The sequence below is a fragment of the Solanum lycopersicum genome, chromosome 5 (assembly GCF_036512215.1).
Source record: "Solanum lycopersicum chromosome 5, SLM_r2.1".
NCBI lineage: Eukaryota > Viridiplantae > Streptophyta > Magnoliopsida > Solanales > Solanaceae > Solanum > Solanum lycopersicum.
The window spans coordinates 2511488-2536379 of record NC_090804.1 but is presented as its reverse complement, the minus strand read 5'-3'; the positions used below and the strand labels follow the sequence as shown (position 1 = coordinate 2536379).

The 24892-nt window shown below is 33.7% G+C and overlaps 3 protein-coding genes across 14 annotated transcripts; 1 reads left to right on the top strand and 2 right to left on the bottom strand.

Annotated features, from left to right (window-relative positions):
- Window positions 1-1667: 1667 nt before the first annotated feature.
- Window positions 1668-8215, bottom strand: LOC101246630 (uncharacterized). 2 transcript variants are annotated; one of them, XM_069297749.1, is made up of 4 exons: window positions 7974-8215; window positions 6139-6840; window positions 2981-3021; window positions 1668-2887 (listed from the first exon to the last, which is right to left on the bottom strand). In XM_069297749.1, exons 2-4 carry the CDS (start codon window positions 6455-6457, stop codon window positions 2027-2029), a joined length of 1221 nt encoding a protein of 406 aa, XP_069153850.1. In that variant the 5' UTR covers window positions 6458-6840; window positions 7974-8215; the 3' UTR covers window positions 1668-2026. The 2 variants fall into 2 exon arrangements, with proteins under 2 accessions (XP_069153850.1, XP_069153851.1); XM_069297750.1 differs by having other exon boundaries at window positions 6139-6802; window positions 7974-8105.
- A 3544-nt stretch (window positions 8216-11759) lies between these two features.
- On the top strand, window positions 11760-18397 carry LOC101245943 (KH domain-containing protein At4g18375). 11 transcript variants are annotated; one of them, XR_011221066.1, is made up of 11 exons: window positions 11760-11942; window positions 12055-12082; window positions 12478-12505; window positions 13422-14020; window positions 15156-15551; window positions 15649-15903; window positions 16056-16313; window positions 16503-16567; window positions 16685-16760; window positions 17861-17899; window positions 17998-18397. XR_011221066.1 is itself a non-coding variant. In XM_069297748.1 (10 exons), the coding sequence occupies exons 4-9, from the start codon at window positions 13445-13447 to the stop codon at window positions 16731-16733; spliced, it is 1599 nt and encodes a 532-aa protein (XP_069153849.1). In that variant the 5' UTR covers window positions 11760-11942; window positions 12055-12082; window positions 12478-12505; window positions 13422-13444; the 3' UTR covers window positions 16734-16760; window positions 16938-18397. The 11 variants fall into 11 exon arrangements, 4 of the variants coding, with proteins under 4 accessions (XP_069153849.1, XP_010320692.1, XP_010320693.1 ...); XR_011221067.1 differs by having other exon boundaries at window positions 17802-17899; XR_741340.4 differs by lacking the exon at window positions 12478-12505.
- A 370-nt stretch (window positions 18398-18767) lies between these two features.
- LOC101245646 (uncharacterized) lies at window positions 18768-22115 on the bottom strand. The gene is made up of 7 exons (XM_010322389.4): window positions 21999-22115; window positions 20510-20721; window positions 19903-19971; window positions 19730-19777; window positions 19572-19625; window positions 19275-19338; window positions 18768-19177 (listed from the first exon to the last, which is right to left on the bottom strand). The coding sequence occupies exons 2-7, from the start codon at window positions 20690-20692 to the stop codon at window positions 19098-19100; spliced, it is 498 nt and encodes a 165-aa protein (XP_010320691.1). The 5' UTR covers window positions 20693-20721; window positions 21999-22115; the 3' UTR covers window positions 18768-19097.
- Window positions 22116-24892: the final 2777 nt, after the last annotated feature.

Sequence of the window (24892 nt, the reverse complement as noted above, 5' to 3'; positions counted from 1 at the left end):
TGTGTTTGTATAAAGCGAGAGGAAATTATATATATACACATATTTTCGTTCCACTCTCTCCCAGTTCTCACTCGCCTCTCTCACTTTATACAAACACGAATGTATACATTGCGTTTGTATATGTATAAAGCGAGAGAAAGTTGTATATATAAATACAAATATATATATTTTTGTCCTATACACTTACGATTATACAAATACAAATCTTCCTCTGCCCAGATTTATTTTGTCTTTCTCTCTTTTCTTAGTTTATACAAACACAAATTATGCAATTGATTTTTTTGTATATGTATACCGAAACAAATTATACAATTATTTTTTTTTTGTATATATGTACAGCGAAATATGCATATTAATAGTCATAGCAAATATAAAATTGCTATGGATGCAATTATGCAAACTATAGTTATAACATACAAATATAATTTTTGTTTTTGCTATAATTCAATGGGGTAAGGGTCATGTAGGTTTTTCCTTTGTTTTTTAATTGGAAAAATTGCATGAATTGATATATTTTAATGAATAATAACTGATTTTAGCGATATTTTTTATTATTACTATTTATAACAATACTATGTTAAATCTGCAATATGTATTAAAAGTAAATTATGTATGCAATATATATGAATTGTAATTGTTTTTTGAAATATATTATGTTTGTTTGGTAAAAATTTGATACATTGTATTATCAGTGTATTAAAATGTGTGATAAATGTATTCTCCGTCATTCAAACTTGTATTATTTGTGAATAATAAATTGTTTTTTACAATACGTAGTAAACTTATATTATAAATGAATTAAAAATGATCAACTGAAAAAAATGTTATTGCTATAAAAAATAAATATTATTTTATTATAATATATTTATGTAAATTTTCCTTTTTTAATTTTATTATTTTAGATTATATTTTTTAAAAGACAAAGTATGCAATTATTTAGGCTAGAAATTGCCCTTTAGCAAGTATTTTTGCGATACCAATACGAGAAAGTCTTAATCATAATAAATCAACAACTACTTTTGTTAAATAATTTCACAAAAAAATATATTTCAATAACAATTGAGTAGTCAGAAATGCAAAGTTTAACTAACACTATATAAATTTATGCATAGCCTTGTATAATTTTACACTACAAAAATCATTATAACACCATGTCAAGTTAGAGTCCACATGTAAATGAATGATTAATTTTATATCTTACCACAAAATTTCGATATGGTATACGATATTTCAATATTTATTTTATAAATACCAAATATAGTATCAAATACCAAAAAAAAATTGAAGTCTTTTCAAATACCATAATATCCATAGTGCGATATAAAAAAAAACAAATTCGGTATGATATTCTATATATAACTAGATGGAGCCATTCAAAAAGAGATCTTAAAAATGTATTCTTTACCTTACGGGGAGTAAGTCATTTATTTGGTTTCCCATTCAACATTCGATACCCACATTAAAGTCCAACTATTTCGAATTTGAGCCTCATTCTTAAGAAAAACACTCCCTACCTACCAATGTTCGTACCCAAGGCTCGAACCCAAATTTCTAATTAATTGAGGGACAACTTCATAAGTTTAGTTGGAAAAACACTTGAGTTAACAGAGAAAGTTGAACAATATTTACCAAAAGATGTTTTCCTTCATACCAAACACATCCCTAAGTTCACTTTGGAATACCTAAAATACTGAAATAATAATTGTATACAAACACACAAACAACAAAAAATACAGAAGTGCATACAGAAAAACATAACAAGACACTTTTTTTCAATGCCTACAACTTGCAAATAACAATTTCCCACATATATTGGTTCAATGAACAAAAAGATCAGTTAAAAACTTACACAAAAGATGCAATTTGTTTGAACCCTTTTTCAAGTGCATACACAATTTCCACCACATTACATTTTACAACATGATTAAGCCACTAAAGATTCTAAACAGGAGAAGTTAAGACGATTAGGACACCAACCACGAAAGGCCACGGACATCAGCCTGCAATTATATACAAAATTCAGTTGTTACTTCAGCCCGGAACCTGCTGATGCTTTTGAAGATCCCACCATTGCATGATCAACTGATCCAATAAAAAGCTGTGACGAAAATGTATTAGTTTTTCTTAATTTACCAGGAAAATCCTTGCCTGAATCACCTTTCAAAGAAAGATTTTTCCTAATTCGGTTCTTGTTTAGTGAGAGCATAGTGCCACGAGATGGTCCGTGCAAAGCCCCCTCGACACAATCACCAGAATGGGCACAACCCCAAGGCTTGGATGGTCCTTCTTCACTGAATGGTTTAAGCCTAGGAAAGAACTTGGAGAAAACTCGCTGCTCTGGAGAACTACCTTCTTCAAGCTTGGCACAGATTGGGCATGGAGGATCACTTTTACATGATTTTGGTGTAGCTTGCTCCAAACATTCAGCATGAAATACATGGCGGCATGAAAGGACCCCAGCAACTGGCATATCTCCACTTCTCACAATTCGTCGGGAACTCCAAGGCGATCTTTGTGAAAGAAACCTCTCGCATAACCCACATCTGAAACAATCTGAAGGGTTACAAGGTTTACTTAGGAAGTCAGAATGAAAAGATTCAGAAGCCTCTGTTAAGTCAAGACTGCCACTAGCACTGCTCAAGCGGTGTTTATCTCTTTGTGATGTTGAGGCATCAAATTCGAGAAAACCTGCTGAGAGGCTGTCAATAGCTTCTCTTCTAGGTGTTGTTTCAGTTGGAAATGACAGAGGATGTATGGGTTTTGACATAAAGAAACGGCGACTTGGGAAGCTACGATAAGATGAATGGGACTTGGTGATTGAATCACAGTCACTACTGTCAGATCGGGATGAAGTTGAGCCTCTGCCATCCCTAGCAATTGATGCTCCCTGTCAAGAAATTTATTGTCATAAGAAAGCTGTATTTAGCTTACAAACTTCAAAAGAAAGGAGTTAGTGGAGAAAAGCAAGACAGATGCATACCTCCATTGTAGGTGAAAATGAAAATGGCCTCGTAATTGCATCTACCAAGCAAAAAATACAGTAAAATAATCAGTACAGCAAAATATCCAGAATGACAAAGCATTGGTTGAAACCAAAATGCCAAATGTGCCAAGAGCATTAACAGAATTGATTCTTTGAGCATATCAACTTGCTAACTTTGACTCTGCTCAACATGAAGCGACCATTAACTTAGACATCACCAAAGTCCAAAGGGGAGAGCACGCTCGCAATAACTGTAATGAAAACATAATTCAATATCATATGGAGATGGATTGGCTTTTATATGTTGTTTGATGTTGGTTACTCTGGTCTCGCTTTTTTTTTAACAAGTACTCTCCTCTTTTTTTTAACATCAAGATCCTAAGATTGTGGATGATGATCTTCATCTCTACTGTAAATACTAAACTAGAATTTGAACTCTAGATGTCGCCTCCCACACATCTAGTATAGCAATGCATTGCCCTTAAACCAAAGCCCAGGGGGCATTCGTAAGTGTTCTTTAACTAAACATTTTGGTGTTTTAAGCATACTATGACTCATGAAATAGATTAAATGTCACTTAAAAGAGTTTTTAATTAAAGTAAATATGGTACCTAAGAGGTTGTCACTTTATTTGATGTAATGGCCAAACATCTCTCGAGGTCTCCAAGATTTCATCTCACCGCTACTTTGTCGGATACAAATTTGACATTTCTGCCACATATCTACCCTTAATATTCTATATGCCTATGCATTCATTAGATTCATGTGTTCCTTAAAAGATTTACATGATATTTCTAGTGTCTTCCTTACTTAAGTTACGATTCATAAAATGATGTTAGAGATATATGAATAGCTAATGATCCAGAGATTTGGTTTGATATTTCAAGCTACTGAGCCACAAATATTATAGGCTATTGAGCCACAGATTATGATTTGACATCATAGGTTATTGAGCCACAGATTGGATTTGATATTTTAGGCTATTGAGCTACAGATACTATAGGCTATTGAGCCACAGATTATGATTTGATATCATAGACCACTGAGCTATATATTATAACTTGACAAAAGGGCCAATGAGGCACAGATTTGATTCTATAATAGGGACAAGTGTCAAGTTATACAATATATGTTTTGAGAGCACCCTTAGATATTGAGAAGGTGTTGCCAAAAGAATCCAACACCTAAGTCTACATAAGTTGGTGTAAAGAGTCGTAATGGGGAGTAGACAGTTTCCTTTGGTTTGGATTCTTTCAGTTAGGATACAGATTATGCTTATGTCATATACAAACAGCATCGGACCCACACAGCATCGTGGTAGGTCGGCTCAGCCATTCAGATGTTGATTGAATGCATGCAGTACACATGGTGAATTATCATGTATGCTTCATGAGTTATGACAGTGACTAAGATCTGCCCATGAGAAATATATCTGTTTCCAAAGAATTATGATGTTTCCAGAAAAGTTATATTTATGATTTAAGATCAAAGTATGAAGTTACATAAAAGCTCTATGTATGTTCAAAGTTATAGATTTCAAGTACTACAAAAAGCATTTCCACATAAAGCATTTACAGTTACATTTGCTTCTGATATTCAAGGTATTACTTTGAAGTCTAGGATACTCTTATGTTCTCTTAGATGCATTATAGAATTGTGGTACTTCATTCTCTTTCACATGCCTTTGGTGAGTCCCACTACTATTGAGGGCCTTTATCATGTTTCATGCTATGTACATAGATAGTTTGGCCTTTTGGGTATGCCAAGGCATAGTCCCAAAACTTTTTCAGTTCATGGCATGTAGTAGAGGCTTCATAGACTAGTATGTTCAGAGCATGATCATGTATTTTCGGTAAATCTCTAGTATTGCCCTATGTATTTTGGGTAATTCATAGACCTAGTTATTTTGTTTTGGGGTTCCATATGTATAAAAGAAGTACTTGCTCGTATATGTTGAATTCTGAGGCATTGTGTATATTCTTTTAATATGCCTAGCACATACAATCATGTAAAGCTGATTCGCTCGATCAAATCAAGGCACCGAGTGTTGGTCTACCTAACATGGGTTTAGGACATGACAGAAATGCACTACTTGTGCCAACTCACCCAACCAAACGATGGAATTCTCTGTTAATATGTTAGAACTACTTGTCCTTCTAACCGCATCCCAATTTATTACACTGAACAGCAAAGCTTATTACCTCAAAAATCCAGATCAGCTAACACAAAATTGCTACCTTATCATCAATAGACATCATGTCAAGAATTACCAACCAGTCAAACACTTTTTGTCCAACTACCACTTTCTAACTATTATCTTAAACTAACCTACTTTCAATATCATAAACAAATTGTACATTTTTCATTAACTTTAAATGAAGAAAATCTGTTCATGAACTGCACCAAAAACTCAATTAAAGAGCACATAAAGACTCGACAAAGGGGCTGCAGAATACCAAAATTAGTTCTGCACAGGCATTGCGCCTCCTACCATGGCTATGCACCAACGGCTAACCCCCATCTCATTGATTATACAATATACAATTTGCTTACGAAGGTCCAGCCAAAGATAATTAGAGACTCAAAGGTACATACTAACACATCGATGAGACTAATGATGGGAATACACTCTTTTTTTTCAAGTACAACATTCTAATTATTATCTTAAACAGACCTAATTCCAATATCATCAACAAATAGTACGTTTTTTCCTTCAATTTTAAACTAAGAAAATCAGCTCATGAACTGCACCAAAACCCCAACTAAAGAGCACATAAAAATACGACAAAGGAGCTGCAGGATACCAAAATTAGTTTTGCACGAAAATTCTGAATACTTATGCATTTTAGAGTTTAGACTGACACCAAGTCAAAATTACCTTAAATTACAGTGTCCCATAGAAAATCCCCATTTACAAGCAATACAGAATAGCAGAAACAGACAAATGAGAACCTTATATCAAACTCCACGCAAATCACATCCAAAATTATGTACATATATATGAAAAAACAATCAGCTGATTATTTAGTCAACATAAATGAAGCTAGTAATGGAGAAAGCAAGTAGTACATGAAAGTAAGAGACCGAAACCCAACTAAGCATCCTTGGAAGTTCATTATATACAAAAAAAGAAGTTGCAAAATCAGTATGCTTACCCCTTCTTGAAGTACCAAAATCATCAATGTTGATTTCTTGGATAGCTGGTGGAGTCCACTGTTGTGCCGGAGAGATGTCCGATGGGCTACTACAGTATGCACCAACACCATCTGATATGACATATTGGTGATTGGCCAATTGGTTCCCCCTCACCCAACTTCTACTATCTCTACTGTTTGATGAAGCAGAAGATCCATACAATTGAACTCCATCATTAGAGCCAAAGGATAATGTTTCAGGTTGGAAGCGGAAATCCCATCTGGATGGTGCTGGGGAGAAGCTTGAATTAGTCCGCCAGTAAGGCTCATGTGGCCCCATGGACCATTCTCCACTAGCTGCATTGGACCCATGTGGCCTTGCAGCCACACAACAAAGGGACCCCGTCTTAGCTATGTTTCACAAGACTCACAAGTATTATGTTGGTACTTGCTTCTCTCAATTCTCAATTCTCAATTTTCAGAATAAAGAGCAACTCTAGTAACTACTCCATTCAGTTTCAGCAACACAACAAAGGGAACACGATTTAACAATGCTCACCAGCTCTCGATTTTCAGCGTAAAGGGTGCAACTCTAGTAACTACTCCATCTCTTCATGTATTTACCAAGAGCGTGAGTTTTCCCCTCACTTCTTAGGACTACTTCAAGTGTCCTAATTAACTGCACCTGGTATGTGCATATACCAATTATATACAACAATTCCACTGAAAAGCATACAAGCATGACATGATTAGATCTCCAAGGAATTCAGACAAAACTGAACTACACGGATGCAAGAAAATAACATGCAGGTAAAGTTGATAACAGTATCATCCTTCACTAGCTTGATAATCACCAATAAACATTCATAAAACGGAAAAGGTCAGGACAGAACATAGATGATTACCACAGTTAACAGGCTGGACTAGAAAAAGGAAAAACATTAAGTGCAACAAACATAGCAAATAAATATAAGTAACACGAAGGTGCATAACATGAAAGCAAGAAATGGCATACAGAACTGTTATGCAAGGCGACACAACAAAGCTAGAAATGGCATAAAAAACTGTTCTTCAAGGTGACACACGAAGCCACTGAAGCTTTCTCCCTATGGTCAATGTTGAGGAGCTATATGGGTCCAATTCACACCAGAAGGAAGGTCATCAGAATTGTTACATTCTTCCAAAAAAATGTGAACAACTTCGTAACTAAATCCCTATTGAGGTATATTATACTTAGCATGATTACTCATAACTTTTTATCTCTGTTACAATTGTGAGTTGTACTTGGTCACTTAACTCAATTAATCAACAACTACACCCAAATCCTAAATTGATCAAGGACAGCAAAATCCATAATTTCACTCAAAACACAAGTTGGAAGAGAGAAACTGAAGAAAACAAATGCTAGTCTATTTGGTCCTCAAGCCATTTCATTTTTCATTTTTGAACACAAGCAGCGCATACAAACATTAAACAGTAAACAACTTTCATCTAAGGAAACACAATCATTACAAGTCAACCATGAAAACCACAACTACATAAAAATCCATCAAAACAAAGAGTTAAACTGAAGGTAAATACCAAACCACTCAAAAACCAAAATCATAACCTTATAACAACATTATTATTAGAAACCCCACATAGTAAAAACCAAAACCCATCTCCAAAAACACCTCAAAAACTGATCTTGATCATCAAACACCAAATGAAAAAGAAAAGAAAACATAAAGACACAATATTTACTCGAAATGAAATTCCCAGAACCCCAAAATCAAGATTAGAGATATGTGTTCATTGAAGTGAAAAATTGGACATAGAAATACAGTAAAGCTAAAAGGGTGTTGAGGGAAGCTTACAAATGTTTGAATTATTGGAGTGAAGAGACTGGAAATGAACTTTGAAGGAATAAAAATGTCTGCTTTGCAAATTGCAAATGTGAATAAAAACCCTAACTTCTCGCTGATATTGTATTATTTTATTTTATGTGTTTCTTTTTCCTATGGAGTCCTCCATTTACTACTTTATTCATTTGTGTGTCCCTAGTTTTATGATTTGCATTTATACCCCGTTTCGATAACAATGATATAGTCGATGTAATCTTGCAAATGAGGTTGGGAGAAAATTACGAGATCATAATCATACTCTTATCTAATGAAGAATCAAAGCTAGAACGAGGGTATAAAATTATCCGTATTAAATTTTTTAGATAACTGATTGAGTTTAAAATTAACACTGATTTTATTTATGTAACTGATTGAGTTTAAAATTAACACTAATTTTAAAGAGTTTGCACCAACCTTACCACAAAAACAAGAATTATGAAATAATTTTTTTTTAAAGCAGGCTTATTAGTCTTATTTTCAGTACCTTTTTAAATTATTTTAAAGTAATATAGATATAATATGATTGTGATATTTTGAAAGTGAAATATACATCATTTCGACATGTGAGATGTTTGATTATCCAAACGTATTGTTTCTTGTTTACATCGAAACTCGAATTAAATTTATTTTAATTTGAATTGAAAATATTACATCTTTTCCAAATATATTTCACTCTCTTTAATTTGAAGAACTCTATCTAACACTTTAGTTCGAAAAAAAAATAACAAGATTCAAAATTAAAAAATTTAAAAAAATACAATTAGATTGCAATTGTGATCATATTAATCACAACCTTACAAAGATAACATTATAATAATCTGTCACTTATATAATTTAATCTTTCACAAATTTCACTTGCAAAACTATATTTATGTATTTTTATTATTATTCATGATATGAGATACACATTAAAATACATATCATAAAAACTAAATTGTTATAAATATTAGATACTATTTTACGATCGATTATTACCATATATTACATACATATGAATATATATATATATTAGATACTATTTTACGATTGATTATTACCATATATTACATATATATATATATATATATATATATATATATATATATATATATATATATATATATATATATATATATAAAATATGATATTGTGCATTTTGTATAAACAGAACAAAAGTGGATTTGGGCTCATCGTATTGATTGATTTTATGCTTGAAATTTGAGTTTTTAATTGGACATTTGTTTGTGACTTTGTTAAGTTAATGGTTAAGCACAAATAAGTGGGTTTGATAATTTGAACTTGCGTCAATTTATATATTTGCACTACCTTAATTATTAAGCTATTTCTCAATGATTTTATTTGAATTAGAGTTTTATTATATAACAACTTTCATATATATCAAACACAAAAAAAAATATATTTGTACGTTATAACAAAGTTTGCATAATTGTGCTTCATATCAAACATAAATATGTATAATTCGTTATACATATACAATAAATCAATTGTATGATTCGCTATACATATACAAAAGAAAGCAGTTGTATACAAATCAATTGTATAATTTGTGTATGTATAAAACGAGAAAGAGATAAAAGCAAAAAAAAAAGGCAGGAATATATATATATATATATATATATATATATTGTATAATTATAAGTGTATAGGACGATGATGTATATATTTGCATGTGTATATATAATTTTCTCTGCTTTGTACAAATAGAAACACAATTTATATATTTCGTTTCTGTTTGTATAAGCGATGGAGATGAGGGTGGCGAGCGAGATATGGGAGAGGGGAGAGAGGGAAACGAAAATATATGTATATATACAATTTTTTCTCGCTTTATAAAAATACAAACGCATTTTATACATTTGTGTTTGTATAAAAGTGAGATGAAGCGAGAGAGAGGGAGAGTGACGAGCGAGAGTTTGTGGGAGAGAGACGACTGACAAACAGTTTGCTACACAACACAATTAAATCATAGTGTGGTTATAACATTTAATTTGATTTATTAGTTTGTCAATAATTTTCCCTTAATTATATATACGATATCGTAGGCAAGTCCAACACGATATCATCCCTTGTTCGTCATAGAAAATCTTTTGTCATTTCTGTTAACATAAAAATAGTGCACCGCCGTCTTCAAAATTTTTATCCATTTCTTATTTTCTCATACCTTAATTAATTCAACGAGATATATATTATCTCTCATCAATACAAATATTAAAAAATTTAAATCTGTCTCTCACTATACATAAATGCTTGAACACATAAAAAGTAAAAAAAGACTTTGTTACAAAATATAATTTTGGTAATGATTGTTTAATATTTAAGGGTAATTTATTGAAATCACCCTAACTTAGAAGTTAATTATTTAGATTCATACTAATTTATAATATAACAAATCTATCAAATTTTGGACTTCAAATACACGTCACTGGTGTGTCAATAATCATGTATCTCATATACATGTGGTCAAAATTATTTGTAATTTATTCTATATACATTATATTCAAGTGGATTCACATGTATCTGACTCTCTTACTCGTCATTCTCCTATCTCGCTCACCACTCTCTTTTCTTACTTGTTTCACTCCATAAATATGATATCCAAGATATTTGTATCTAGTGTCCATATACATGTATCTAGTGTGATTTACTTGTATATGTTGATTTTTTCTGTCTCTCTCCCTAATTTAATATATATTTGTAGCAAAAATATACATGTAGGTGTATCCAAATTGAAACCAAGTATAAAATTTCAAATTATAGGGAGAATTATTAAACAATCAAATCAGTCGTGGGAAATCTAATTTGACAACTTTCATTGCAAATAAGGTATGTTTTGGATTAAATGGACACATGGTATTTATATGAAAAATAGTGATGATATATGGACTCGTATCCCTCAAACAAATTGTAATTGGTAGCGGAGGAAGTTTAATTATATGAAAACAGAGCATGATTGATTGGTATAGAGATGAATTATACTTTTAATTGAGAGTGACTGAATATTCAGGGAAAGTTATTACATCTCAATGGAGACCTTTGAGAGAGTAAAGGATTCGATCTGGTATCGAGCTTGATTCTATTGTATACATAAAGATTCATATTATAACTGACAACCTAAGATAGATCGTTGACAAAAGAGAAAATGAACAAGCTGCATATTTCAGTGGACGATTTAACATGTTGTCTGTAAAGCGGAATCTCAGCGACATCTATTTTTGAAATGCAGATGAACAACAACAGTGCAAGAAGAGTTAGGAAGATGGACACATTGAATGCAGAAGTAGTGTGTGCAACCTCATTTAAGTTGGATGAAAGCGCGACATTGAAGACAATTCATAAAGAAGTCGACTAGCAACAATTTTCGGAGGGCAAGGATCCACTGCACATGAAAGACAAGAAATCGCAAGCAATTCAATGAAGTAAATGTAAAAAACAGAGCATTGCACAAACACATAAACTCATCCTTGAAATAATCAAACAAGTAAAATACTCTAGAAAAGTTCGAAAGTTCAGTAGTTTAATTCAGCAAATCAGTAACTAGCGTGTTATTTTTCTTATTGATTCTCAGACTCGAAATAACTAACATATCAGTTATGATTTCTCTGAAATGCTCTTTACGCTGTAAATACTGATTATCCATGATTAACCAAAAACATAAAATATACTAGAAATTGATAACTTATTCAAATATTTTACTTTGTTACAAAATCTTTTTGATGGTGATGGGCTAATATTTTCTCTAGTGTATAATGATTTATGTATATCATTGTTAGGCCTCATTAGGGCCTTAGGTACAACACTTCTAGTAAGACCATCCATGGTCAAAAAACTTTTTACAGCCAAACCCTAGAAGCTTCCCTCATTTGGCAAATTTCTTTATATTTTCAGCAGTATTTAGTACTTTGAACACAACAGACCCACGGATTTCTGCTTTCACAGAACACTGTAATGTTCTTGTTTTCTCTCTCTCCATTTTTTTTGTGTTTATAGATTATTTTGTGCTTTTTATGCAAAATTAACAAGATTAATCATTTACCCTTTTTTCTAATCTTGGCAGTGATACAGGTTTGCTAGACAAACAAAAGGTGAGACCTTTTTTTTTTTTTTTTGGTTGCTGTTTTTGTTCTTTTGATTCTAGAGAAGTATAGGAAGAACTGAAGTTTTTTTATTTTGGGTGCTTAAATTGTATCTGGATTTGTTTTTTTTGGTGAAGTTGGCTACTTTGATGGGAATTGTGGAGTGAGAGATTGTATTCCTTCAAGGGTATTCAATTTTAATCATGAATTTGGTTTTCTGTGTAAAAAAGAGGAGAATTATGGTGTGTGTGAAAATTGCTTCTGTGTCTGTTTTTTTTTGTTTGTAAAGTTGATTGCTTTGAAGAAAATTATGTAGACCTAGGGTTTTATTGCAGTAAGAGAGGGTCTTTAATCTGAAACATGTAACAAGATTAATCCTTTACCCTTTTCTCAAATCTTGGCAGTGATACAGGTTTACTAGTCAAACAAAAGGTGAGACCTTTATGTTTTTTTTTTGGTTGCTTTTTTTGTTCTTTTGATTCTGGAGAAGTGTAGTGAAGAACTGAAGTTTTTTTATTTTGGGGGCTTTTTTTTTTTGGTACAGTTGGCTAGTTTGATGGGAATTATGGAGTGGTAGAGATTGTATTTCTACGAGGGTATTCAATTTCAATCATGAATTTGGTTTTCTGTGTTAAAAGGAGGAGAAATATGGTGTGTCCGAAAATTGCTAGTGTGTCTTTTTTTTTTTGTAAAGTTGATTGCTTTGAAGTAAATTATGTAGTGCTAGGGATTTTATTGCAGTAAGAGAGGGTCTTTAATCTCAAACATTTAATTTGTATGTGTGTGAACTTGCAATTTGTTGCTTGGGTGATTGCAAGAGCTTTAAGAATTAGGAAGCAAAGTAGATTCAACATCTATTGTGTATATAAAAAAGATAATCTTAATCCTGTATTGATAGTGTAATTTTTCTTTCCTACCTGGCTCAGACCCTTGAGAGTTGTTGGGTATTTTGTCATTGGTAAGTTTTAAAAGAAAATAGAAGTCTTGGGTGAGTGAAAATTGCTTCTTGATTTGAGGTTGTCAGGTTGATCACTTTAAAGGAAAATCTGGACTGCTAGAGAAAACAGGGTCTTCAATCATTTTGGATTTTTTTCTGTGATTTTGTGTCACAACTTCCTTGGTTGGTTGGTAAAGCCTTTACTTGGTCTTATGGTTACTGAGTGAAGCAATATTGCTTTACTGGGAAATTGATATTGCATTTAATGTTATTTGCACTACTTCGAATTGTGCCTTATTTCTAGGTTATGTTGTTTGTATGTTCCACCTCATGACATTCATTCTACGTAAATAACACTTCATGAGTTAGTTTGTTTCTGATCCAAGTTGATGCTGAGTATTTGGTTTGTAGGGTGGCACATTCAGCTCCTTGACATGGCAGGCCAGAGGAATAACTACGGTAAGAGAATGCAATCGGAATCCGACTATTCCAGGAGTGATGGAAGTAAGAGGAGGACTCCAACTGATGAGAAGGAATCAAATTCCATTGGACCAGAGGATACTGTTTTTCGTTATTTATGCCCCACAGGAAAAATTGGAAGTATCATTGGAGTTGGTGGGGACATTGCAAAACAATTGAGGACTGAAACTAATTCAAAGATTAGGATTAGTGAGACCATACCTGGCTGCGAGGAGCGTGTTGTAACTATTTATAGTGGAAGTGAAGAAACTAATATCTCTGAAGATACTGGTGACCTGATTTCACCTGCTCAAGATGCTCTATTTAGGGTGCATGACAGAGTCCTTGCTGAAGAGCTGCGTATGGACGAAGATCTGGAGGATCATCAGATTACTGTAAGGATGATTGTCCCATCAGATCAGATAGGTTGTGTGATAGGGAATGCTGGACAAGTGATCCAGAATTTACGAAGTGAAACAGGTGCGCAGATTCGGGTGTTAAGCAGTGAGCACTTGCCCCCTTGTGCTCTAAACTCGGATGAGCTTCTCCAGGTAGTAGCAGGGTCCTGCTCACAATACTTCCGAGTATAGTTTATGTTTACCGTAATTCTGTGTTATCTCTTAGTTCTTTAGATAAGTAGAAGCATTCATTATGCATTTACTCTAGAGTACTTTCAGGCATGTATGGTTTAGTTTACCTGATGTAATTTCATCAGAATTTTAAGTGCGAGCACTTTCCCTGATCGTATTTGATTTTGTACCTGGTGGAATTGTTGCGATCAGTGCAAGCTGGCGTAGACACCATGTCATATAAAAAAAGGAAGTTGCTTCACAAAATATAATAGGTAGCTAGATATGAGATTTTCGAGCTTGATTAAAAAACATGAGTTTTTTTTTTACATTTTCCAGCCTTGGTGCCTCTTGCAATGAAGAGGCTTGTTCCTATGCTGGCTGATTGCCTGGTTTAGCTTGTCAACCAATTTATCAATATGTTACTTCCAAACTTTTCGATTAGATTCTAGATTTCCTGTTGGCCTAAGATGAATTTAAATGGGGAATATGTTGCATGGATTGTATGTCAGTGTATACGTGTGAGTTTTGCAAAAATCTTCAGTTTTAGAAAACTCCTAATTTACCTTAGAAGATCAGTATATTGGAGTAAAATGAGTTCATCGAGCAGAATTCTTATAAAGGATTCATGCATTGACTGACTAGTTTGAGATTGAGGGGTAGTTGATTAGTATGGAGTATAAAACTGCGTGAGCAGAAACTCAAACATGATTCATATGGTTCCTTTTTTGAGAAGGCAAAGTACATTTTATAAATAAATTAGCACAAAGGAAGTGGGGTTACATCTGAGAAATATTTCTAAAAATTAGAAGACATAAAAGGAGTACCCCATCTAATCCTGAAGGGCTTCTAACAAGATTGGTTTGGTTTAAAAGCAGTTTTTTTTTATCTGTTAGCTATATCCATTTTGTAGGGCATCTATTTGCGAAACTTGATGGTACCAAAAACGCTGACTAGGAATAATGAAAGAAATAGACAATCAATCGTTGAGCGAGCAACTGCTGTATTCAAGTTTTATTTGCAAATTCCTCGCTATGCCTTCACTTTTAATGATATGTATATCTGGTTACATGAAAATATAAATGATGTGTTAAAGAGATTCTTCTTTTATTTTCAGATAACCGGTGAAGTTGCAGTTGTTAAGAGAGCACTTTATCAAGTAGCAGCACGCCTCCATGATAATCCATCAAGGTCCCAACATCAGTTGCTGTCGTCACCCAGCATATATAGGTCTGGTGCTGGACTTGTGAATCCTCATGCTGGTAGCCAAGTCATGGGTGTGACATCATTGATGGGTCCTTACGCAAGTTACAAAAGTGATGGTAGAAGTAGATCGTCTTCTGTAAAGGAGTTTGCAGTTCGTTTGGTTTGTCCAATTGAGAATGTAGGAGCTGTAATTGGCAAAGGTGGAGGAGTTATCAAACAGCTAAGACAGGAATCAGGTGCATCTATTAAAGTCGATAGTGCTGCGGCTGAGGGAGATGATTGCATTATATTTGTATCAGCAAAGGAGGTGAGGAACACTTCTTGGTTATTGAATTCATTATTTGATTGCTAGGACTGAGAATGCTTATCTGTAGCGTTTGTTGCTTATCCAATTGTGATCGCAGACATTTGAAGATCAATCCCCTACCATCGATGCAACAATGCGTTTGCAACCAAGAAGTAGTGAGAAAACTGAAAAAGAATCCGGTGATGCTATTCTTACGACTCGCCTGCTTGTACCTAGTTCACGAGTTGGATGCCTTATTGGTAAAGGTGGTTCCATTATCACTGAGATGCGGAATTCCACAAGGGCAAGCATCCGCGTTCTTTCGAAGGAAAATCATCCAAAAGTGGCATCCGTAGATGACGAGATGGTGCAGGTAAACAGGTTTCTATTTTTGTCCTCGTGTAATATTGTATCAGTTGGTTTGTTTAATGCTCATTTCTTGTAGGTTGCGGGTGTGATGTTTGGTTTTAGTGTACTCCCTATGCTGAAATTCTTATGTCATGGTATTGTGTTTTTCTCCTTCAGATTACTGGAGATGCTAATGTTGCTGCCAATGCGTTATTGCAAGTACTTATGCGGTTGAGGGCCAATGCATTTGAGATGGAGGGATCTTTTCCTGCATTTTCTCCTGGCCTTTCTTATGCCCCCATGCCTGCAAGCGTGCCAGATGGCTCAAGATATGGTAACCGTGATAATCGATCACGTCGGCATGGTTATTCATCTTATTCAGGTGGACATGATTACAGTGATTTGTCTCCAAGGGATAGTTATGGTGGCTCACAGGTAAATACTCAGTGTTCATCTCTTAGAAGTTAGTTTTATGTTATCTCATTTTTACAGGTAAAATCAAATCATCTTGTCCTGTTGTTCATATTCTAATTGATGGTTTCTGTATTTTTCCATCTATTTTGCTGCTATCCTTGTATAGCAAACAAAATATGTCAGCAAGTAGACTGAATTCATATTTTTCAGGTTGGTAATGGAGGCAATTATGCACCATATGGCGTTTATTCCTCTGGGCGACCTAGTAGTTCAGGGTAAAACATTATCTGACTACACACTTTGAATTAAGGCTATGTTTCCCGCCTATAGTTACAGTCTCTTTCATTTACTGTAAAAAAGGTTTTGTTATTTACTTGTTCTAATCTTTCCAGGGTTTCCAGCCATAATCCTTCTGCCTATGGAAAATCTTATGGATACTAGGGTGTAGAGGGTTATTAGCAGCCGGAGGTACAGAATTTCACCTTTTTTTGGTCTTATACATAAATTAATGGGCATCTCTGTTCTGTACTTCAGTATAGCCTCAAGCACATCTTCCTTTTGATAACTTTGACTAGCCTGAAGCCTGTATTGCATCTCTAATGCTCTTTCTTTTACTTTGCCTTTTCACACTTGCCATCTAAACAGCTATCATCTCCGATGCCTGTTCCAGACCATTGCCCGACCCTATTGACGAAGCCTCCAGCCTAAGAACAGAGGACCAGACGAGCAAGATAGAGAAACTTGTGGCCATCCTTGCCCTAGTATTTCTGTTTCTTAGGTGTTACCAGAATATATATTGTAATGAAACAACACCTCTTAGTCATTGAAGGCCTTTTGTACCCAAAATACCTTTGCTTTAGCAGTATTGTGTAGCAGACTAAGTCATGACAGTTTGATATGGTGGTTCTTCTTTACTTTGTGTTTGTTTGTTTGTGTTCTTAAGTACCTTTGTGACGTAGTGGTGTCACTTTTACTGTTGACCAGTTATGCTACAGGATTGAAACTCTGTTGCTTTCTCTTGCATCGATTTTTTTCATGTTTTCTCGACAGCTTTCCAGTAATTGAACAAAAGTTCAAGAAAGTCAGGTTTCTGCATTTCAGGAGGTAAAAATGTCATGTTTTCTTGACAGCTTTTCAGTTAGTGATCTTGTATATGACATGATTCCTGCTATTGGGTTCTATCCTCGTGAACGAAACCCCTTCTGTTAGTTGCTAGCACAGAGCTTTTAAGAGATCAATCAATAGCTAATTATGATCAAAATTCACATTCACGTTTGCATGCTATGGTATACACTAAGAAGGCAGATTTCTACTTGAGCAGTGTTTAATTTTCTTCTCTTGCTTCTCTAGTGTAGGACGTACTTGGGATTGAGAATTGCTTTTCCGATAGTTGAGTAGGCACGAATATAATTTCAGAGCTTTGCTATATGTGGTAAACCTGTGTCTTATCTTGTTAATATTCATGCTCCCTTGGCCTCAAGGAAATGACGGCGTTCCTTTGGCCTTTAGGAAATGATGGTGTTGGTCACTGCTTGATGTCTGATCATTTTATGTGATCGATTCTGCAGGATTGATAGAAAATTTAGTTCTTATGATAAATTCCAAAGGTAAGTACTTCTCTTTCTTGCAAATGTTATTTCTTACACCGTGAGAGGATACATTATTTTGGTAGGAACATATACATCCTACTGTCAAAACATTTCAGGAGGAAAGAAAGCTCTATAACGTGCATTGCCAATTGCTTTTTGCCCTTTGGAGCGCTTCATGAAGGGGGGGTTCCATGTCTACATATGTGTTATTTCATTATTTGAGAATGGATTCTCTTTGCTCTGTGCTGTTTGATAAGAGTTCTGCACTGTACTTTGAAAGCTGGTCGTTTGTGGACGGCTGAGCATAGTTACTCTTTACTGTGGCCTTTGAATGGTCCATTCAAAGCGTCGATGCAATAGAGTTCATTGAAGCGACTTATTCCTGGAAATAAGAAGGCGTTAAAATATTGTCATTTCTATTTGGTCCCAACAGGATTCATATGTAAATATACTGGTTTTGTTGAGTTCATGTTAAGAATATTTCATTTTTAATATATATGGTTTTGTTTTGTGGAATTCATAATTAGAATATTTCATTTTTAATATATATGGTTTTGTTGAGTTAATTCTCATTGTGTATGTTGGGTAGCAATATAGGTGACAATATCATGTTGCTTCTTTTAGATTGATGGTTAACAAGCATAATGTTTGATTGTTAACACAAAATGTACATTAAACAATGGTAAAAGTATCATCACGAGAAGAAAAAAAAAGTTGCTAGAAAGTAATCATCGTTTTGCATTATTTTTCGATTCGAGTAATACGCCTCGAGTTGGACACATACATACTTTAACTTAAATGCATATTTAGACATCTTAACTTGATTTAAATTGACTTTGTAAATTTTAACAAATCTAGTTTGTATGGAGATTAGTACAGTACAATGTACCAAAAGGAAAAGACATTAATATTGCATAGTGTATGTCTTCAACATTTCATTATAGCATGGATCAATGTAGAACTTTTACCACCAAAAAGGTACAATATATCATAGCACAGCCAGACAAGGAAGTTTTCTGAATTTTATGCAAGGAAATCAGCTCAGTATAGGACAACAAATCTAATCTCAGTACAAAAATTCGCCACATGAGCAATTATTCTTCTTTTTTACCTCTATATAAGTAGCTAGCCTGATTTACAACACCACTTTCAGTTCAATTCAGCAGGGAACTTTGATGAGGATGCTCAAGAATGTTTTGGTCCAGCTGCCTCTGATCTAAGACTTATTCTCACCATCCGCTGCTGGTATTCCGCTCTGCTCATCATCTAGCTGGTCAAGATCGTTGTTGCTACCATCTGCTTGCCAGATTTTAAATGGAGAAGGAAAGAGACAAAGGGGTTGAGATTTGCTTCCAGTATGATCACACTACAGGAATAGCTTTTAGGTACATACCTTCACCAGTATCTGTCAGTTTAGAAGCTGAGAGACGAGTACGAAGTTGCTGATGTGGTGTCGGCTGTTATCAAAGAACACATAAGCGATGCACTCTTCTTGTGATAATCGAATAAACATTGAACATGTGGCAACTTCACACTTAACTTCCTTATGTATGTATGCTTCAGGATTTAGTTTGAATAAATAAAAGGAAGATACAACTTCTCCAAAACAAATAGTTGAAAAAAAAAGTAAGCCATTACAAGCAACTATAGAAATTGGAAATGTGTTTCTCAGAGTAATAAGGTAATGCACCTCCAATTTCGGGCGAAGTGCCTCAGCAGGTGTTTTGGCCTTGTGTCCCCCTTGCTGCAATATGATAGAAAATGAAAACATGGTAAAAGATGCTCAAACATCAACATCAAACTTTAGTTAAAGATTGAAACAGCCAAAGTTACACTAAAACTGAGTACCTTTCCTAGTGCCCAGTCTGCAGAATCGAAAAAAGCACGTTCATGGTCCTGGCAAATGTTAAAGAGGTTGATTGAAAATTCAACGAGTACAAGAGTTGAAGTAAAACTCAAAACACATAGAGGAAAATAATTTGAGATGCCAAAGAGTTGAAGTAACAACCGAAAATAATCACCTTAGTTATCAATGGAGGTTTCTTTTTCACTAATCCACCATATTTTTTCTTCATTAGTTCCTCCTGCTCCTGGATATATGCAAGGAGGAAAAGAATTATGTCCCAAATCTCAAGAAAAATTGGCAGAAGTACAGTAAATGTTTCGTGTAGTTGCAGTATATTTAGGTCATTTTCCATAACACTTCCATCAACTTACAGTCTCTACCTCAAGTACCCCCTTATGGCTTATACACTTATAGAATGGATACCAGTCCTGTGAATGAAATCTCATTCACATGGTTATATGGCACAGAAAAAGAAACTAAGTATATGGTGACTGGCATTTTTAAAGATTTGAGCTGCAAATGGAAGTACATAGGGACTATTTCTAGAAGAAATTTTGGTGCAAAAATTTATTCGCTAATCCCTATCATTTTAATGTATGCTCCATCATTGATTAATATTCTAGAACTTTGAGCGCAAACAAAAGAACTGAGTATATAGGGATTTTTTAGGAAAACCTTCAGTATAAAAATGTATTCCCTAATCTGTATCACTTCAACATATGCTTCATCATTCACTAGCACTGCAAAAGCTTTGAGTAAATGATGCATATGAAAACATGTACCGCTAGAGATGGATCTTGGCTTTCTTCTTCTGCACCCTTTGGATCTTCTGCAGGAAGGGCATCATTTACTTCACCTTTAGGAGGATCATTACCAAGGTTTGGTTCCTTGCCACTTTCATCTGAAGGGTTCGACATTTTGAGTGCTTGTTTCTGCAAAAATATATCTGGTTTGGTATCACTCATAGCTAAGTTAAGATACACACCTGATTTTCCTGACCAAGAAACCTTCGCTTGAAAACATTTCAATGGATACAATAACAAGAAAATCCAAAATATAGGGCATCTTCCAGTTAGATTTTGAATTTAAGGTATTATCTTAAAATTAAACTGATCGCAAAGAGTTCCAATTGATCTACATATCAGAAAACAACCGTAAACAGACTAAGGATACAAGTAAATGAAACAATCAACTAATCATGAATTATGGCATATGTAATCTTAGTTACGAATAAAATTCAACGTTAGACATGACAATTCACTGTCCCTGGATAACATAAAACATTCATATAACATCAAGGACCTCGAACACAGAATTCTAAAATCCATAGATCACTGAAACAGATTGCAGTCCGCATACACTTATCACAGTATTGACGGACATTCACTCCACTTAGTCAACACACACAATAAACTATACCCTCAAAGAATCCCTAAAAATGAAGAATCACACATCTAAAGATGGAAAAACATTAGATACTCCTATTACTCTATAATGTACATCTTCTAGTTCGATACATAAGCCATATCATACAAAAACAACAAACTTCCGCAGTTGATTGAAACATTGAATTTCCACCAAATATTACAGCAATACCCCTCTGAATCAATCAGCCACTCCAAATGTATGCTGGTTCAATTTTCCCCATCCCCTTCCCCAACAACAACAACAACAACAATAAGAAGTTAACTAGTGTAATCTCACGAGTGGGGTCTAAAGAAGATAGAGTGTAAACACACCTCACCCCTACCCCTACCTCATCGAGATAGCAAGAGAAGGTTTCTGATAGACCCTTAGCTCACTATATCCATCCCCATCCCCGATCCTCAATCCCCGAAATTCGACTGGAAATGAAAACTCGTCAATCATTTTCATTACAAGATATCAATTCTAGTACAGCTTAAACATGCAAAAGAACACAAAGAAGGTTAAACACAGAACTATCAATTCCCAGTTCACGAAATATCAAATAAACACACAGATTCAGCAATTCAAATCAATTTAAACACCAAATCAATCACCAGAACAGTGCCGAATTTGGATCAATACTAAAATCCCATTGATACCCAGAACGCAAATAGTAGATTAACATATGATAAACCTAAAAATGAGGAAAAAATCACAAAAAAGAATCGAACTTGATAGCACAAGAACATGAAATAACTATTGAAAATCGCCACCTTTTAAAAAAATACAACAAAAATAGAACCCAAAAATCCAAGAAAATCAGTTTTCCGATATGGGAAAATGATGATGAAGAAGAAGGGTTACCTGGAATCTGAAGTGAAGGTGGATGAAACCGATGAGTTACCAGAAATATGGAACAGAACGAAAGACGAAGCAAAATAAACTGTAAAATGAAAGAAGAAAAATAAAAAGAAAACAAAAGGTTGCGTTTTCATTGCACCAGAGAATATGGGCCTTTTCATATTGTGGGCCTGGGGCATTTTTGGGCTTTTTCATTGTTTTTGTGGGAAAAGTGCTATGTGGGGGCCACTGTTTAACTCAGGTTAGACGGACGGCGTAAAGTGTTAGACTAGTTAAGAACTTTCGCAATCAGAAGATTAAAGTTGTGAGAATGAGGATGCTGATAAGGATACAAGGATATGTGGATATATAACTAGGAGAACTGGTACAAAATAACTAGGAGTGACGTCAATAGAAGAGAAGATACGTGAAATGAGTATATGAAGAGGAGATGCACGGATATCTCAGTATAGAAGTGTGAGAGGTCGACTACATATATTTTCAACAGAAGATACATAAAATGAGCATATGAAGAGGAGATGCACGGATATCTCAGTATAAAAGTGTGAGAGTTCGACTATGAATATTTTCAAGAGAGTATAAGTAGACAAAAGAATTATGAAGGAGACGTGATTTGACATGCCATGATGCAACTTTAGCTTATCGAGGACATCACCTACGATAGAAGGACGAATTTGGTTAGGTAGTGTACATTGTTGTCTCACTTATTCTTCTATACTATTAGTTGTCCTATTAATTGTGGTATTACTCTTCTAGTTTCTTGTCCTTTGATTTTAGTTATTATTAGTGGGTTTTTTTACATTTTTCATTGTTGTTTTATTTTGTTATGACTACCGTTTAGGATGATTTGACATATTGTCTTTAACATTTTGTCGGGACTTGTTCTATTTTTGTTATTTCTTCTTTATACTACTTTGGTCTACTTTTTCTTTGAGCCGAGAATTTACTGAAAATAACTTTCTCTACCTCCAAAACAGTAACAATGTTTGCATAGAATTTACCTTCCTCACTTTATGAGATTATACTGAATATATTATTATTGCTATTATTATTTGTTGTTGTTTGAATCACACTCTAAATTTATAAAATTTTGAAAGTCTATCGAAATAATTTCGATTCGTGATGATGTTGCAAGAATTTATACCTAAAGTTACAAATTAACCACAAATGATTTTAGTTCAACCATTTTTCTCATGGCACTTATTTTTCAATTTTCAACAATATAATCCATAATTTAACACACAAATCTACTCTTAGTATGCTCAAATTTGAAATACAAACTACAAATGCAATAAAGAACAATTTATATTCACTTTCGTTTCCAAAAATTTGAAATATAAGCTGCAAAATATACCATTTATATTTCAACTAGCTACCCTAAAGATGGCTACCTAGTATAAACTTTACCAAATTATTTTTCATGCCTAGTATTTAAATTCTCTAAATATCTTTGACACAAGTTGCTTTTATTTTTATTTTTATAAGAGCAACATGAACCAATTGATTTGAAATAATGATCACAACTAGCTCACAAACACATACTTGTTATGTAAGGGGTCTAAAAAAAATTTGACTCTCGTAACATGCGGCTTATCACGTGGGGTTTCATATAAAATAAGAAAAAAAAAGATAAATATACCATCAAACTATCGAAAATGGTATATATTTATGTTATATATATCCTTTATATTAACGAACATAAACGTGTCATAATCTTATTCATCGACCCGACATTTATTAAATATCAGATTGACGGATAAGATTGTGTCGCGTGTCCCTATGTAGTCTTCCGTTAGAGTGAGGACATATATGCTCTAGTTTTTGAACGATAAAGACACCAATAATATCCCAAAAATATGACGAAAGTTATCTGCATGCATACTATCTTTATTTTCCCCCCTATAATATATCAAAAGATCTTCTTAATAATTTCTTTAATTATTCAGTAATGTCTGTCTTGCACACATTGATTGCATCATTCTTGATCACATTCAGAAATCCTCTAGACTTCTCATAGCTTATCTATCATTTCCAAAGTGGTATATCCTTTGTATTCTAATTCATGTGATATATGTAGTCTGAATCAATATAGAATTCAAGAAAAATACGTAAATTTTTAAAACATTATAGAACTTTAATATCAAATACTTGCACCTCTTGTATCATTAAAAAAAAAAAATCCTACATTACACATTTACACCCGTTATGATATCTCTATTGTTCAAAAGCATTTAAACCCTCTTATATAATTACCAAAAAAGAGAAATCTGTATTATATTAAAATATTATAATTAAATTAAATTACAAATAAATTATGTATTTAAAGTGTAAGAACTAATAAGGTTATAACCAATAGTTGGTAGTTAAGTAATTCGTGTTCATTTCTTATTTTTTGAGTGCCTATTACTAAACCGATCGTTAAGGTCATTCATTTGATTTCCATTGGTTTTACTATCGATGAATCAAGATCTGCTATGTATTTGGAAAGACGAAGATATTGGTGGTGGACATGCTAACGATATCGAAAGCAACGTCTGAAATTTAGATTGTTGATCTTTATTATATTATGATGCAAGGAATAGTCAAAATATAAATGAAAATAAGTATTTTCTTTTTCCAAGGAATAATTTTTTGTTAAAATTTTGAATTGAAAAAATGAAATTACACGTTTCACAACTTTTTTTTGGATAGATTTTGACCTACTCCATAAACTTGTTCTTTATTTTATTTCTCATTGTTAATCAAAAAGTCAACCTATTCATTATTTTACTTTCTAGTATTCTAATTTCTCATGTTTGATTCTTATGTTCAAGTAGAACTTTGTGCCTAATCCAAAAAACCATTTAGGACCATAACCATTGTTATTAGTATATTATCAATTGACCTAATATAATAAA